Source organism: Gekko japonicus, unplaced genomic scaffold (assembly GCF_001447785.1).
Source record: "Gekko japonicus isolate JY-2015 unplaced genomic scaffold, Gekko_japonicus_V1.1 scaffold525, whole genome shotgun sequence".
Classification (NCBI taxonomy): Eukaryota; Metazoa; Chordata; class Lepidosauria; order Squamata; family Gekkonidae; genus Gekko; species Gekko japonicus.
The window spans coordinates 491,982-509,450 of record NW_015163620.1 but is presented as its reverse complement, the minus strand read 5'-3'; the positions used below and the strand labels follow the sequence as shown (position 1 = coordinate 509,450).

Here is a 17,469-nt window from a genome sequence, read left to right as displayed (position 1 = left end):
ACACTTGAATGGGTGAAGTATGAATTAGCAAGTGTTTGTTTGAAAATACAGTTATCATAGAGATCCACCCCAAAGAGAGCCAGGATTGGCCATAACTTACTTTCAGGTATGTATACAGTGGCAAATATGCTTCTGCTGCACAGTATGAGTTGCAAAGGAACCTCAAGGGCTGCTGCTGATCCATGACTCTTTACAGTACTGTCTTAGACAAACATAACACATGATGTGATACTTTTGCATTATGGATTATGTCACATCATGTTGTATCATACCAAATATTACCTTGAAGAAGTGAGAAAAGGACATGGAGCCGTTCTAAGCCTGCCTTGCAACATAGAATTCCAGCCTGACTTCTAATTAAATCCAGAGGACAAAAGCAACACTAAATGTTCAGGTTTCAATTAATCATATTTTACTAATGATTAGTACAATAATAGGTTTCCACTCTGTACAAAAGTATAATTTAATAATTTATAATATTTATGAAGGCACATAAATAGAACATAAACTCTTTGTTTTTACAAAAACTTGCACTTTGTGTTTAGTTAATTGTAAGAAGGGGGTTTGTTTTGGCCCCTGATGTTAAAAAGTACCATTTGTTTCTGGAAATGTAACAAGTTTTATCCTTGTAGTAGTTACATTGTAGTTTCTTCCCACTCAAGTTCCACATCACCTATGAAAGAAACAGATAGAAATACTAATTGCAGCTTTTAAGAATGCAATAGGTTACATGTGATCAGGGGTCGTTTCATAGAAAAAGAGCTAGAGGAACTCATCAGCATAACTCATTAGCATATGCCACACCCCCTGACATCACCGGAAGTGTGTCATGAGGCCACACACCCCTGCCATCACCGGAAGTGTGTCATAAGGCCACACCCCCTGCCATCACCGGAAGTGTGTTGTAAGGCCACACCAACCACTCAAGTTAGTCTTAGTCTTAAAGGTTAGTCTTAAAGGTGCTATTTGTTAGTCTTAAAGGTGCTATTTGAAAACTTGGACTATTTTGCAGCAACAGACTAACACAGCTACCTCGGGGAAGCTCCTGGATGGGGCTGGGAGTCCTTGCGGAGGCCACGTGGAGTGGCCTCGGCCACGCAGAGGGGGAGGACGCCAACTTACCCTCCTGCTTCTTCCTCCTTCTGCAACAGAATGAGGCTGGAAGAAGGGGGCGGCCGGAAGAAGGGGCGGGGCTTCATCATGTGCCCCGCCCTCCTGCACCTCACCTGGGGGGACTGCGATCCCCCGTGATCCCCCCCCGAAATGACCTCTGCATGCGATAGTTAAGCACAAAGCAAAGCAAGGATGATGGGAATTGTCTGAAGGTTTCTATTTGACAAGCACCATTGCAACTCCTTGTTTAATCTTTTCTGGATTATCCAGATTAATGGGGGAGTATAACATGGAGTGATACTTCTTTGTTTCTTCTCTAGGTTTACGACTCTAGACAGGCTGAACTTCACTAACTGCCAATTTGAGTAGGATGCAGAAAACATAGACCAAGTGACATTTCTCAAAGACTACTAATGAAATATGGTCAAACAACTGCCCTTTGCAAGTTAAAAATAATAAAAGGAACATTTAGATCTGCTTTGGTTTTTATTAGGGATCATTGCCAAATCTGATTATATTGGATTTTGTAATTTAAAAAAGGTTCCCAGCTCCTTCAGACTGCTCATGATATCAAACCCTGTTCCAAGGGCCTTCTGATGAACAGTCCAACCAAGTCTGAATGCAAGACTCAATTCTTGGTGCTTAGAGATGGTCCTCCAAGTGCTTGACTCACTTCTGAGAACACAGAAGCATGAGCAGAAGTATGTATTTCTCCGCTCTCAGAAGCAACCCTGGCACTTTTCTGAAAGCCCACAAATATGCACTTCTGGGCTCCAACTTGACACTCATGCAGAATCACTGTAATTCTCCGCAGACACTGAGGGGAAAAATGGGTGGGCTAGTGGGTCATAAGAAAGGCATGGAATCATTCTCTGCTCACTCCTGAGGTTCCTCCAATGAAATCCATGAACTTCAACAAAATTTCTTCAAATCAAAACCCCAGGAATAGAGAAGAAATCCTAAATGGAACAGAACTGCAGAAAAGAACTCATCCCCAGTTGTTATGGTTATATTACCAATGTGTTGTTCTTAAGCGATCCATTAAAGTGATTCCTTTGTTGATTTGTTGTATTTTACTTTGAATTTTTTATGCTGCCTTGGGAACCATGTGTTGAAAGGAGGTTTATACAATTTCTTATATAAAAAAATAAGATAAATTTGCTTACCTTCCATGGCATCCAAAGAGTCCATCTTTTGCAGTACTGAATAATTTACAAAACATACTGGCTGGCTGCTCCTCTTAACTGTCAACAAATCCAAAACACACTGGTGCAAAAATATATACTGTGCCTGTGAAAGGTGAAAATGAAAAGGTAATCAGATAATTTATTTAAAATATTTATACTCCAAATTCTCAATTTAAAATGTTTGATATGATTGATGAATGGAGAACTTGCTTCTGATGGTAAAATGCTGTGACATATCCTGTGAAATAAAGTAAAATGCATACATTTAAACTCAAGGCCGACTTTGCCTATTGGAACAGTCTATATGGGGTCTGGCGCAGGATTATATATTTCAATTTGTATTTTATTATAGCACTCTGCTGTTGTTACATTGGTGTTTCCTTCATGCAAAGTGGGAAGCCATAAGCCACATATTTTTGGGAGCATGATAGCTGTACCGCATGAATAGGGTATGCACATGTAGATTTTCATTGTGGGAATAGAGTCTCTTCATGTAAACCAAAAGGGTTCCCATTCAGTGGGAATTGTACCTGTCCCGCTCCGGGGGTCGTGGCCCGTAATCGGCAGACCCCGGAATCCCCGACAACCCGCAGAGGGGCCCAACAACTCGCCTTACCAGAGGAGAAGCGACCCGTGGAAACGGAGCAGCCCGACCATCCGGCGGGGGAGGGGGGAGGAGTGGCCCCATCCAAGACGCCCAGCCCCGGACGCGCCAGAGGACGGGGTCGGGGTTCGAGGAGATATCGCCGGGAAACAGAGCCGGACGGCGAGGCAAGCGGGCTGGGAGCGAGCCCTGAGAGCCTGACACAGCAGAATGGCACCGGCGGTGCAGCACAGAGGCCGCCAAAGCCGCCGCTGGCGTGCCAGTGCAAACCTGGGGAACGCCCTGCCGGCGTTCCTGCTTATACGAAAGGGAGGGGCCCAGATCGAGGGGGCGGAGGGGCGGTCCGGGAAAGGGAGCAAGGGGAATAAAAGGCGGGATAACGAGAGGGCCGGGGAGGATGGCACGCTGGGACTGCTGGAAAGAGAGAGAGCACAGGAGTGAAAGAGAAAGAGAGAGCAAGGGACAACTGTCACAGCGTGTAGGCAGAGGGACACTCAGGGTGCTCTTAACCCCATCCCCTGCCAGTCTGAGGCCCTTCTCATCCCCCCTTTTCCCTGAACTCTCCTGCCTCCTGGACCACCCGTCTCCCCAGGGCTTGACGAGTCCCGCGGCACTACGGCCACCGGGGGCGCTACTCCGAGGACAAAGGGGGAACGCGAGAGTACCTGCATGGAAAATCCATGCATTCACACAATACAGTAACTGAATGTATTGCACACCCAAAAGTGGAGCTGGCAGCCTCCCACTCTGCATGAACAGAATGCCAATATAGTGTCTGCATAGGGCTCTTATCTTAGTAGTAAGTAAGTATGTAACAGTAAAGTTAAGACAAAAAAAAAAAGATCAAACGTGTCTCTTACTGGCTGTCAAATAGTATCTGGATTGTAATCCAACCACAAAAAATGGAGAAGCAGGAGTCCACTCCAATGAGAGGAGCATTCACCTAGCTTGATTTGTATAAAACAACAGTGTAGAAGAGTAGAATGAAATCCTTCACCAGACACATCACATCAGCATGACTTTTGTTTTTTATTTTATTTAAAATAATTTGGTATCTACCAATGTTTCCTCTAAACTGTGGAGTCTTGTGAGCAAAAATTCTACTTTGTGAGCGACTGGCATTAAAGTTGTGAGCGAGCCATTTGGCTACTGCATAAATTAGTTTGCTCTGGAGCCCTCCTTCCTGAGCGAAGACAAAAACGTGTGACCCGGAGGCTAAAAAATTGTGAGCCAGCTCACACTAACTCAGCTTAGAGGGAACACTGGTATCTACATATTTCTCCTCTGCAGCACTGGATGGCAAGACCAAGTGAATCATGTTTTCAGGAATGGATACCAGAAATAGAGGAGCCATAAAAGAGAATGCCCATTCTTTGCACTATCTTTCAGCAAGGAGGAAAGTTACATTCCATACTGTAAGCATGACTGCCCTGGCCCAGCCCTCCAGCTGTCATGCCAGTGTTCTATGTGCAGCAATGTTTTTTCAAGGGGGCAGCATTCCATCATGCAAGCTGCTATCTGCTGTTCTGAAGTGGTGCAGTCCAAGACCACAGACAAGTTTACCCTCTCAGCTGCTGACTGTGAGAGCTATGCTACAGAGTAGGCTCTAAAATAGCTTACCAGATTCTGTACCGTACACATCCTTTCTGTTCTCAGCTCAGCTACAAGTCCATATATGTCCACAAAGTCATGGTCATTTATATGCTGTGTTAAATGATCAAGGGCAATGTAAACTCCGGTTCTTCCAACTCCAGCACTACAAAGAACAAATGGAGAATTAATCATTGCACATGTAAGTCTAAGGATGCACTTCTAAGGTCAAACTGGAACCAGTTATAGTAAAGTTGCCAACTTCATCTTGGGAAATTACTGGAGATTTGGAGATGATACTTGGGAAGGATGGAGTTTGGGGAGGTGAGGGAGGCTCAGCAGAGATATAACACTACAGATGCCACCCTCTGATGTTGCCATTTCCTCCTTGGGACCTTATTTTTTGTAGTCTGGAGATCAGTTGTAATTCCAGGAGAAATCCAGGCCCACCTGGAGGTTGGCAGCCCTACAGGTTAAGTCCCTGCACCGCATAACATGGAGATACACTGGCATAGTGTTACACTGCCACTGTGATGGCTTAGGGCCAGAGAGGAGTGGGACTTAACTTTATTTATTGATTCAATTTATACCCTGCCCTTCCCGCCGAAGCAGGCTCAGGGTGGTTTACACAAAAAACATATAAATACAATTAAAATCATTCATAAAACAATTTTCCTAAATTGCCAGTACAATACTGGCACCCCAAGACCCCCCAGTCCACATCCTGCCCCAGTTCTGGCATAATGTTATGCCAGTGAAAGGTGGTGTAAGTATAAACACTTTGCAGGACAATTGATCCCAATGGGAAAGGGGGAAAAACACATACACATCTGGCACAGCCATAGTGCAGCTTAGGAAGAAGAGGAATACAAAGGAGAATTGGTTTTATACACCACACTTCACTACCCGAAGGAGTCTCAGAGTGGTTTATAATCACCTTCCCTTCCCCTTCCCACAACAGACACCCTGTGAGGTAGGTGGGGCTGAGAGAGCTCTGAGAGAATGGCTCTTGTGAGAACAGCTCTAAGAGAACTGTGACTGACCCAAAGTTACCCAGCTGGCTGCATGTGGAGGTGTGGGGAATCAAACCCAGTTCTCCAGATTAGAGTCTGCACTTTTAACCACTACACCGCAGCTGGTTCTGCCAGTACAACCACATCTCAGATGACAGGGTGCATGGCATGGGGCTATATTTCTCTGGACTCATGTTGGAGATTCTTAGAACACCATGGAGAAGAGAGAGACATAAAGGAACTTTGATAATAGGAACTCTAGATAAATGGTATTTGTAAAAAAACCAGATTTTTTAAAGCAGCCAAGGTGGAGAACAAACCAGCATATTGCTAACTGTGCTCTGCTCAGAACTACTACAGGTACTCCATGTCTCTAACTGGGGATGCAGGTCAATGCCCCCACACAGATAAGAGGCTGCTGCAAATGTTCCCAGTACCACCCACAACATCTACCTACAGTGTACTGGCTCCATAACCTCCCTTAACAATTGGTAACACTGTCTCTCAAAAAGATGGCACAGGATTAGTGTGCACAGTATAGAAAGGGTTACTTTCAAGGTGTGATAGTATATCATTATGCCAGTGCAACCAATATGCAAATGAGGGAAACAGGGAGCTTTTCCATTCCAACCATTGCTACTGCTGCCTTATAAACCCAAAACTGACTCTATGCCACTGTTAGTAATGTACAACTGCTGCTGGGTTTTGGACTGGACCTCCCACAACTGAAATAAAACAGGTCCAATGGCAATATTGAGCTACAGGCAATTGGGAAACTGACTCACAAGGGAGAAGTCAAGTTCCCTTGGGAGCTTGGACATACCCTGCCAATAGCCCCAGTCTTTGGCTCCGAGGATTCATCAAAATTCTGGGCAGAGAGGATCCAAAAATGCAGCCAGTAGGATTTTGCCCCAATAGTAAACACCCAGGAAAAATACAATAAGGTGGCGGACACGGGAGATACGCCGGGGGGGGGGGGGGGGGAGAGCAAGGCTATTTCCTCTGGAGGAATTTGACTCACAGTTGCGCAATCACACAATCCTTTGAAGCTGTGGGGGCAGCCTGCCACTGCAGTGATCAGACACAACCCCGGGTGAGTCGGGTTGGGGTTTTTTTGCTCCTGATGCGCTTAAACGGGGAATCGCTGAATCACATCTCAGCACTGAGGGCTCCCTATGGAGTGTGCAATGATGTGCATACTAAGAAGGGGGGGGGGACAACGGCATGGAGTCAGGATGGCCTGATTAGACCATTCCGACGCCATGAGAGTGCACTGGAGTGATCAGGCAGGGGAAAGTCCGTCCATGGCCCGTAGCAACCCGTTTGCTACAGGACTTTCCCTGGTGTCTTTTTACTCCGCTTTTGTGGCAGAGCAAAACGGTCTGCTGACGGGTGCGGGGTGCTTTCCAGATGTTCATGTCTGATCGCACCCTTTAAATCTGCACGGCATCCATGCCTATGGCCTCCTTTCATGACCAAACTGGGTTCAGTTCCATCCCAGACTGTTCCTCCACCACTACATAACAAGGCTTAGTTCAAAGATTCAATCTGATCACCAAGATTGCCTCTCCACTACTGATACTTCAGGATAGAGACTAATCTCCCTGATCTGAATCTGTCTTTCACCTCTTTGGACATTCATAATACAGGATAGTTGTTTGGTGAAAACCAGTGAGGATTGTGAGGCACTCCAAAGGGATCTGTCAAGGATGGGCAACTGGGCGTCAACATGGCAAATGGGGTTCAATGTGGCCAAGTGCAAGGTGATGCACATTGGAGCCAAAAATCCTAAATATAAATACACATTGATGGGGTCTGAACTGGCAGAGACTGATCAAGAGAGAGATCTTGGAGTCGTAGTAGATACTGAAAATGTCGAGACAGTGTGTGACTGCAATAAAAAAGGCCAATGCTATGCTGGGGATTATTAGGAAGGGTATTGAAAAGAGATCAGCCAATATCATAATGCCCCTATATAAATCAATGGTGAGACCTCATTTGGAATACTGTGTGGAGTTCTGGTCACCACACCTTAAAAAGGATATTATAGCTTTGGAAAAAGTGCAGAAAAGGGCAACTCGAATGATAAAAGGGTTGGAACACTTTCCCTATGAGGGAAGGTTAAAGCGCTTAGGGCTCTTTAGCTTGGAGAAACGACGACTGAGGGGTGACATGACTGAGGTTTATAAGATTATGCATGGGATAGCGCAGGTAGAGAAAGAGGTACTTTTCTCCCTTTCTCACAATACAAGAACTTGTGGGCACTCAATGAAATTGTTGAGTGGTCGGGTTAGAACGGATAAAAGGAAGTACTTCTTCACCCAAAGAGTGATTAACACATGGAATTCACTGCCACAGGAAGTGGCGGCAGCTATCAGCATGGACGGCTTCAAAAGGGAATTAGGTAAGCATATGGAGCAGAGGTCCATGAGTGGCTATTAGCCACAAGGTATAGATAGGGACTCTGGGGCAAGTGATGCTCTGTCTTCTTGGTGCTTGGGGCGGGGGGCAACAGTGGGAGGGCTTCTAATGTCCTGGCCCCACTGGTGGACCTCCTGATGGCACCTGGTATTTTTGGCCACTGTGTGACAGAGTGTTGGACTGGATGGGCCTTTGGCCTGATCCAACACTGGTGTCTCTTATGTTCTTAACTTTGGACTAGCCCAAGGGAAGGGAGGAAACATTTAGTGTAACTGGGATGGCTTCCACAAGGGATCATCTGATTTTATAGGCCATCTAGCTACAGATAGTTCATTAATTCCCTTAATTTTGTATTTTAGATGGCTTTTCCAACCTACCCACATTTTTTCTGTATTTTGTTATTTTTATACGTTTTATAAAGATTAGAATTCAGGTGCTGCCTCCCTCACTTTCTGATACTCCAAATCCCTTCTTGATGTATTGCCCTTGCCCACAAAATCTGGAGATACGCTTGTGAAAGAGTATTCCTCTGTATTACTAGCTTTCCAAGCAGGGCTTAAAAAAAAAAAAAAAGAGGTGTCAGAACTCTCAAGAGGGAAATGAAGTTTTCTATCTGTATACCAAAAACTTCTAAATATTTTTAAAAGGATTTTGTTGATTCAGTTATAGAACTCCATTCTGGCACGTCCCCCCAGAAAAAAGCCCTGTTTCCAGGTAACATCATTACTATTTAGTCTTGTTATTTTCTATTGAAATCTCCACTTACCTGCAATGAACAACTATGGGTGTACTGTCATGTGCTCGGCTAGCACGGATCAGCTTTACAAAACGGATTAATGATGCAGTTGTTTCTGGTACTCCATGTTCAGGCCACACAGTAAAGTTACACTGGCGTACCATCATACAATCCCCATGCTTGCAAAGATGGAACAATAAAAGATTTTTGTTTTATAATTTTCACAGTAAACCTTTACCTATGATTTGAGTGTTTACACTTATACAGGGATAAATTCCAGTAAAATTTGTTAGTGAAACTTATTCAAGCCATTTTGTCTGAGAAGCATGCCCTTAATTGGATGATCTTGGAAGGATAAAATCAGCAGCCAGGGCTAATTCAAAATGTATACATTCTTTACTTGATATCCCATCATTCAGTATCATATAGCATTAAATAAAAAGTATTGTAGTTTGCATGACTGCAGGAAAAAATCTCTGTCTTTGATCTGTAATACTGTATCAGGGTATGGCTGGAGGGCACATGACACAGCAGACTTGTTGAACCTAACAGGCATACATCTATTAGCACCTCAATGGGAGACCTCTAGGTGATCCTGTGTATTCCCACCATGATTTCAGTAAAGGAAAGCATAATAATTATAATTATTGTGTGCTGTCAAGTCATAACCAACTCATGAAGACCCCAGGACCATGGGCTTTTGTCAAGAATTAAGCTGAGGTGGCTTGCCATTGTGTTCCTCTACACAGCAACCCCGGTGTCCCCTTGTAGTCTCCAGTCCAAGTACTGACTGTGTATGACTGTACTTAGCTTCCAAGCTCTGCTGAGGTTGGGCTAAACTGGGCTATTCAGGCTGCTGATGAAAGAAAGGCAGTATATAAATGCAGTAAATGTATAATATATATCTAAATAATGTCTTATTTATATAATAATAATATATAATAATAAATATAACCGGATATGGAACAACTGATTGGTTCAGCATAGGAAAAGGAGTACGACAAGGATGTATATTGTCGCCTTGCTTATTTAATATATATGCAGAGTACATCATGCGAAATGCTGGCCTGGATGAATCACAAGCGGGAATTAAGATTGCTGGGGAAAAGATCAACAACCTCAGATATGCAGACGATACCACTCTGATGGCAGAAAGTGAAGAGGACCTCAAGAGCCTCTTGCTCAGGGTAAAAGAGGAGAGCGCAAAAGTGGGCTTGAAGCTCAACATCAAAAAAACTAAGATCATGGCATCCGGCCCCATCACTCCTTGGCAAATAGAAGGGGAAGTCGTGGAAGTAGTGACAGACTTCACGTTCCTGGGATCCCAGATCACCGCAGACTGTGACAGCAGCCATGAAATTAAAAGACGCCTGCTCCTTGGGAGGAAAGCGATGGCGAACCTAAACAGCATGATAAAAAGTAGAGACATCACCCTGCCAACAAAAGTCCGCATGGTCAAAGCAATGGTATTCCCAGTAGTACTGTATGGCTGCGAGAGTTGGACTATAAGGAAGGCTGAGCGCCGAAGAATAGATTCTTTTGAACTATGGTGCTGGAGAAGACTCTTGAGAGTCCCTTGGACTGCTAGAAGATCAAATCAGTCAATCCTAAAAGAAATCAACCCTGACTGTTCCCTGGAAGGCCAGATAATGAAACTGAAGCTCAAATACTTTGGCCACCAAATGAGAAGGGAGGACTCACTGAAGAAGACCCTGATGCTGGGAAAGATTGAAGGTCAAAGAAGACGGGGACGGCAAAGGATGAGATGGTTAGACAGTGTCATAGATGCAACGAACATGAAATTGAACCAACTTCAGAGGACGGCGGAAGACAGGAAGGCTTGGCGGGATCTGGTCCATGGGGTCGCGAAGAGTCGGACTTGACTGTGCGACTGAACAACATCAACAAATAATGTCTGCTTCACACAAGCAAGTGATCAACTTGATGCTAAACCTACACAGAGATTCAATGAACCTCCATGAGCCCTTGACATTTTCATCATTCCTAGTTGTTTGCTGCTGTGCTGAACTAGGAGTAGGGAAAATGGTCCCTTAGTGATACTTTTCTAGTCTTGCAGAGCAACTGACAGGTCTAGAAACACATAGCTATCTAGCAGAATGACATCTAATATAGTTTGTTCATAAAGAAGCCATAAACATTTAGGAAAGCTAGATGAGTTTAGGATTAAAAGTAGACATTGTAGGAGCACACTAATCATGATTTTTATACAATATATGGAAGTATCTTTAAAATTTAATTAATCAGACCTGGCCTTACCCTTTCAACTTTTAGATCCCTGATGGTCCAATCTGTTTGATGGTCTTCCACTAATTTGGTAATCACTATATCTCCAAAAACAGTTACTGGTATGTTGTCTTCAGGCCAATATTGATGACATCTTATCTGTAACCAGCATGGAACAAAATAGTCATGTGCTGGCTTTTTGAATGCATAATGGCCAATTATTAATTGTATTTGCAATTCATTTGCTGGTTACTTACCCGTCCTTTCTCAAAACACTGTGTAAGCATCACAAGGGTTTTTGCTCTAGTTTCCCATATCATTCTCCAGAAATCTCCCACTGTGCCTGGTAATGGCCCCTGAGTAGCAATAAATTCATTTGGACATAAATAGCCCTAAGGAGAAGACAACACTCAATGCTGATGAAGAAAAAAGGTGAATACATTCAGCTAGCATAATCTGAAGTCAACTTCATATTGCTCATAACAGAAACCTTCTCCACTGCTGCATGAAAACATTCAAAATTTTATCATTTCTTATGGCAATCAAGAAAGAATTTGTTCATTCCAACCTTACACTCAGTATCATTCCTTTTAATGTGTCTCTCACCAAAGATTTTAGAAAGTGACAGTGTTTAGTAATAAATGTAGTAGTCTTCATTGACCCAGGAATTACCAAAATATTTATACAGGGTGGTAGGAATAGTCTTGATACCACAATATCTTTGACAAGCGGGGATCCATGGGGACTTGCAGGGGGAACCTCATAATGCCCAATTGATCATCTTCCCCAATCTACCTTTATTTTCCTCCTTCCCTCACCCCCACGGTTTTTCTCCTTTTCCTAGGTCCTTCCCTTTCTCCCATCTCTCTACCTGTCATTTTTACTCCTGCCGTTCCTTTCTTCCCCCTTGCAGCTTTTCAACTTTCCTGTTTCCTTGACTCCCTCAAGTCCCCATTTCCCCCTGTACTCCATTTTTCTTTCCTTCTTCCCACACATTCTATCTTCTTTCATGTCTTGGCTGCTTGCCTGCTCCTCCTTTCCCTGGTTAACCTCCAGTGTGGAATTATAGCTGCAGTAACCATACATCAGCGTTTTAAAACTTTTAAAAGGCTCCCTGTTATTTACAGTTTAAGATTTTCTGGAAAACCTGGATTTCCCCCAAGTTTACAGAAAGATGTCCCTTTCTCTGTACATGGCCCTAATCTTTGGGTTTAACAATCCACACCCAGTGCCATATTCAGAATCAGATATATCATATAAATTTTCCTCTATGCCATCTCTGTATAATCTTTCTCTATGTAAATCTTCCTATATATAATCAGAGATCTGCTTCACACATACACACATACACACACAGCTAATATTATATTACTCTGATGGACCAGGGTCCAAATATCCTGTTTTCGGTGCCAGCCCACCAGAATGGACACATAACAAACAAAGTTTTGTATCTCTGAGTTATGGTTCCTCACCTCACTCTTACACTGGGGAGGATTAACATAGCTTCTCTCTGCCACCTGTTCTCTATATTATGTATCAGATAACTAACAGCTGTGAATAATTTGACCTGTAAGCATCTTGATTTTATTTGACTAGTATGCATAGATCTATGATGGACTAAATCATTCTCTAGTGTGAATCAGTATCTCCTTTTGAAATTATGACTGCAATCCTGAACTCAGATGAAGTTAGTCAAATTTTATTCAATGGTGCTTACTCCCAGGGAAATGTTTTTAGGATTATAGGCTTTGTCTCTGAATGGAACATAAGATGATATCTGGGTTTGACTTCCTACACTGCTCTCCTACCTTTAGTTCAGTTTAACCCTATAATCTAAGAAAATTAAAAGGGGAAAGGAGCCTCCAAGGAAACATATTTATTGTCCTGCCACCTTTGTGTGATCTGCTTGCCTTTCTGTTTTGCATTAAGGCAGATAAACAAGACTTTGGTCAGCACAGAACACAAAGCATCATAGAAAATAGGACCACCCCTGATTCAGTCGTGCTATCTGGAGAGCTGGCAAGGCATCCCATAAAATCCAAGTCTCAGCCAGAACTGACATTAGGATAATTAACCAAGACGCCCATATCTCATAAGTGGGCATTTTGCCACAACAGACTGCCACGGTTACTATCTCCAATTATACCACACAAGAACTTATAATATATTTGGGGCAGCTACCTCAATTTCTTGCCTTTATCCAAGTTTCAGTTTGCTAACTAAGATTTAAAAAACTCCTCTGCTTCTAGAACCATCCTAACTTTATATTATTTGGGGCCCTCCTAGACACATAGCCATTCCCTATCCTTTGCTTCCTTTAGTTCCCAAAGCATATTTTTGTCTTCTCCAAGAGTACCCTTGTCTTATGAACTGCATGCGCTTTCATCTGATAGACAGGAAGTTGCCCAGCCCTTGAAGGTGAAACAGCAAACTGGCTGTTAGTGACTGAGCCTATTTCAATGTTGCTCTAACATGCAATCACCTTTTAGAAAGCTGATTGAATGTTAGGGGTAATATAGCAGCTGATAGGTTCTAGGTTGCCTCAGCAAGAGAGCAGATGTAGACAGTATAGCCCTGTCTCTGAAGAAGCGCAGAGTGGGATTAACTATACCTCAAGAAGAAGAGTGACTGTTTTAGGCCTACATTTGGTGGCAATGAGCAGATCTGTAACTACACCTAAAGGGAGGGTAGACTGGTGCATCCTCACATGTGGAAAGGTCTAACTTATTATTTAGGCTGTAGCAGCCTGTCAGAAACAATCTGGTTCAAGGGAAATGCACTGTATGACAAAAGTTTGATTACCTATGAATGATGTTTTACAAGTGGTTGGTTATATGTGCATTCACATTGATGGGTTCTGTGTCCGTGCATAGTTTCAATTTGGAAATATCTAAAGGCTGTTTTTAGGCACTGTCTTGACTGGTTACAGCCAGCAGGGAGGAGTCATGTCTTGTTGCTCAAATTCTTCAAAAAAGTATCATCACAGCAAGTTAAAACCATTTGTTGTGGGGAAGGAGCAGTGGTCATGTGAATACACAGATAAGCATTTGATGAACATCAGTTACTAGTAAGCCACTAGTTTTTCTTCTTCATGATCTCTATGCACTGATAGGTAACAATTAGTAAGCTTATCTGGAGGCAGGTACAGATGTACTTAGGGCAAGAGAATGTTGAGGACTGCTGAAGAATGCAGCTGCTCATGCTCTGACAACCAGATCTTTATAAAGGTGAAAGCCTGGGCACAGGGGCCTACTCTGGGCAGCTCAAAAAGAGGGATCCTCCAGCTGGATGAAGACAGAGTGACTGTCCTTGAGAGACCATTGATTGTTACTGGCAGCCTCTTTAGGGACATCTCACAGCAGACCTTGATGATAGCTGTGACCCAGTGTTTTCTGAAGGGTGAAGATCTGTCCAGGTAGAAGGACAATGTCCCATGGCACCTAAAGGGCACTGTACTCTATGTCTCCAATGTCAGACTAGGGAAGTAAGTTGGAAGGACTGTATCTTGATGTATGTGAAACCAAAACACAACATTTGGTAGGAAAGAGATATCTGGGTGTAGGAATGCTTTGTTCCTGTGAAGTTGCAAATAAGGAGGGCCTAGCTGCACCATGCAGAGTTCACTTGTCCTCCTTGCTAACTGCAGCCAGGAAGGTGACTTCAAAGGCAAGGTGTCTCAGGTAACAGGTAGCCAGAAGTTCAAAGTGTTTTCCCATTTGGTGGGTGAGGGTCATTTATAAGTATCGGTGTAGATGATAAGGCCATTGAATTGCTTTGCCAGCAGTCTGTGCATTGGCATTTAAAAACCAAAGTCTGGGTCTTGACATTTTGGAGACTGCTGTTTTATCTCCAGTCTCAAAAAGATGCCTATAGGAACCATCTGTGTATATCTTCATGCCCTTGGCTGTAGGTAGAGCTTTAGCATCAGTCAGACATACTGGCCAAGGATTTATCTGACTTGTCAGCTTCCAAGGTACTGTCATCTTCCTCCTTGAATTCAGAGGAAAAGGTAGAACTGTCACTGAAATCTAGGAAGACTGAGATCTAATGTGGGCATCTGTGCTGGAAGATGGATCAGCAGTCATGTTTCTGCGTAGTCAGTACTGATTCATCAGTCATTGCCTCAGAGAGAGTTACTGCCAGTCAGGGTAAACAATCTTGATCACTAGGTCTGACTGAGGCAGCTTCAAGTATCCATCGCTACCATCTCATCTACTTTCCTCCTAGGTTTGCTTGCTTCATGAACACTCTGAACTTTTGTAAGACCAAATGGCATTGCTTTGCACTGGATGTATTAGTAGTTGTAGGAAAATTGCAGATACTTGCAATGAGAGGCATGCAGGTCAGCTTCTGACAGGTTGATGGACATTGGAGATTCTTGAGGTTTGATGGCTAATACACTACATATAAACACTGTCATCTTCAAATGCTTCTTGTCTAAAAATCTGCTGTGCCACTTCAAACCCAAAACTGCACATATCTCCCAGTTCTCAGAACTAAGGAGGAAAAAACTGAATACAATCCAGAGAGCTTCTTTTTCTATGAAACCATAGCATCTATGTCCAGAATGAGATGGCAACAAACATACTATTCTGGCAGATTCCAGAGCATATCTCAGGGAAATCCTCCTTCAGCCAAGAATCTGCTACTGTCCTTTTTTTTAATAACATTTTTTTTTATTTTTCTTATTTTATAAACATTACAACATAAATATATAACATCTTTAACAATTAAAACTTAACAATCAAACATATCAACAAACTGCCTTAGTTTTCATACTATTTCAAGGCAACTTCATCATATTATAATATTCATGGTTTATAAATGAATTGTTACTTATAGGATTTTTGTCTATATTTTCTAGTACCGTACTCCATTTGTTCAAAAAAGCCAAATAGGCTTTATAAGGATTCTGAACATTAATACCGGTAGAGATTTTATCCATAATAAAATAGTCCCACACCTTTGAATACCATAATGAAATTGAAGGAGATGATGGGTTCTTCCAAAACTGAGCCACTGATGATTTGGCTGCTGTTAAAAGAGAATTTATCAGTGCTTTTTTGAAAAAATCAATAGAGTTAGGAGGCCAATAGTTTAACAATACACATTCCGGCGTATTTGGAATCTTAATTTCCGTTATTCTTTCTATGTTTTCCAAAATTTTTAACCAAAATAACTTAATAACTTTACAGTCCCACCAACAATGTTTATACGTTCCCAACTCTCCACATTTCCAACATTTTGGGGAATAGGACTTATTTATGTGATTTATTTGAACAGGGGTTAAGTACCAACGTGATATTAATTTATAATTCTGCTGTACTGAATTAATAGAAGGTGTTTTCAAAGCTGAAGATAGCCAAATAGACTTCCACTGTTCCAAGGTAAGTTCTATTCCCAAATCTTTATGCCAGGCATCCATATATGATGGATGTAAAGACAAAGTTGGTTTTATCAAGGTTGTGTATATTTTTGATATTAGACCTCTCAGTTTTGGTACGCTGCTCACTAGAAGTTTTTCAAAGTCCGTAAGTGATCTAAACAATTTCTCTTTTATAGTTGGTTTGTTTAAGAAATTTTGAATTTGTAGATATTCAAACCATGGGATGGTGGTTTTGATTTTTTTCCCAATTGATCTTTTGTTAATATTACTCCTTTTTTTGTAATATCATATATTCTAATGATCGAAGCATTTCTCCATTCCCTAAAAGACTGTTGCGTTTCAGCCGGTGGAAACCAGGGCTGTCCTACAAATGTAGAGGCTGGGGATAGATCAGGAGCCAAGACCTTTCTATTTTTGTCCCAGATATATAATAAAGATTTAATAAAAAGGTTGTCTTGATGTTGTTTTGAGCGTTCCTTATTTTCTAGCCAAATCGTTTCTATGTAACTCTTAGGTTTAAGATATGATTCCTCTATGACCATCCATTCTGTCTCCAGTTTGGTACTCTGTAATCTTGGAAGATTTGCCAAAATTGAGGCTTCATAATATTTTGTTAAGTCTGGGAAAGCTATTCCCCCTTGTTCTTTTGGTCTCCTTAGTGTTTCAAATTTAATTCTATGTCTCTTATAGTTCCAATAAAATTGATTTATAATTTTTTGCCATTTGTTTAAGTTCTGAGTCGGTATTTTTATAGGTAGAGCTCTAAATAAATATAAAAATTTAGGCAAAATAAATGATTTAATTACATATAGTCTTTCTAACCAGGCTAATGAATGTGTGTTCCATTTTTTTAAAAGGTTCTCAACTGAATAAGCTGTTTCCACAAAATTTCTCTTGAAAAGGTCATGGATGTTTAGAGGAATTTTCACTCCCAGGTAAGTCCAAGAATCTGTAATCCAGTGATAGCAGTAATATCTTTTCAACTGCATACTCTTGTTGATTTACCCTTATTCCCTTTATCTTTTCAGAATTTCTTATGGCATTGGCCAGTGGTTCTACTGAAAGGGCAAACAGCAAGGGAGACAGGGGGCAACCCTGTCTCGTTCCCCTGGTGAGTATGAAATCTTGTGAAATTTGTTTGTTTATGCTTATTTGAGCACTAGGTGCTGTATATA

The 17,469-nt window shown here is 42.2% G+C and overlaps 1 protein-coding gene across 1 annotated transcript in view; it reads right to left on the bottom strand.

The window, feature by feature from the left end:
* Positions 1-565: 565 nt before the first annotated feature.
* Positions 566-17,469, bottom strand: part of PTPRQ (protein tyrosine phosphatase, receptor type Q) — a 204,611-nt gene continuing 187,707 nt past the window's right edge. The window contains exons 54-59 of the mRNA XM_015407447.1: positions 11,166-11,300; positions 10,942-11,067; positions 8,695-8,843; positions 4,525-4,660; positions 2,280-2,403; positions 566-673 (exon numbers count right to left, since the gene is read on the bottom strand). Coding sequence (XP_015262933.1) covers positions 636-673; positions 2,280-2,403; positions 4,525-4,660; positions 8,695-8,843; positions 10,942-11,067; positions 11,166-11,300 — 708 coding nt within the window. The 3' untranslated portion in view covers positions 566-635. The remainder of the gene's footprint in view (positions 674-2,279; positions 2,404-4,524; positions 4,661-8,694; positions 8,844-10,941; positions 11,068-11,165; positions 11,301-17,469) is intronic.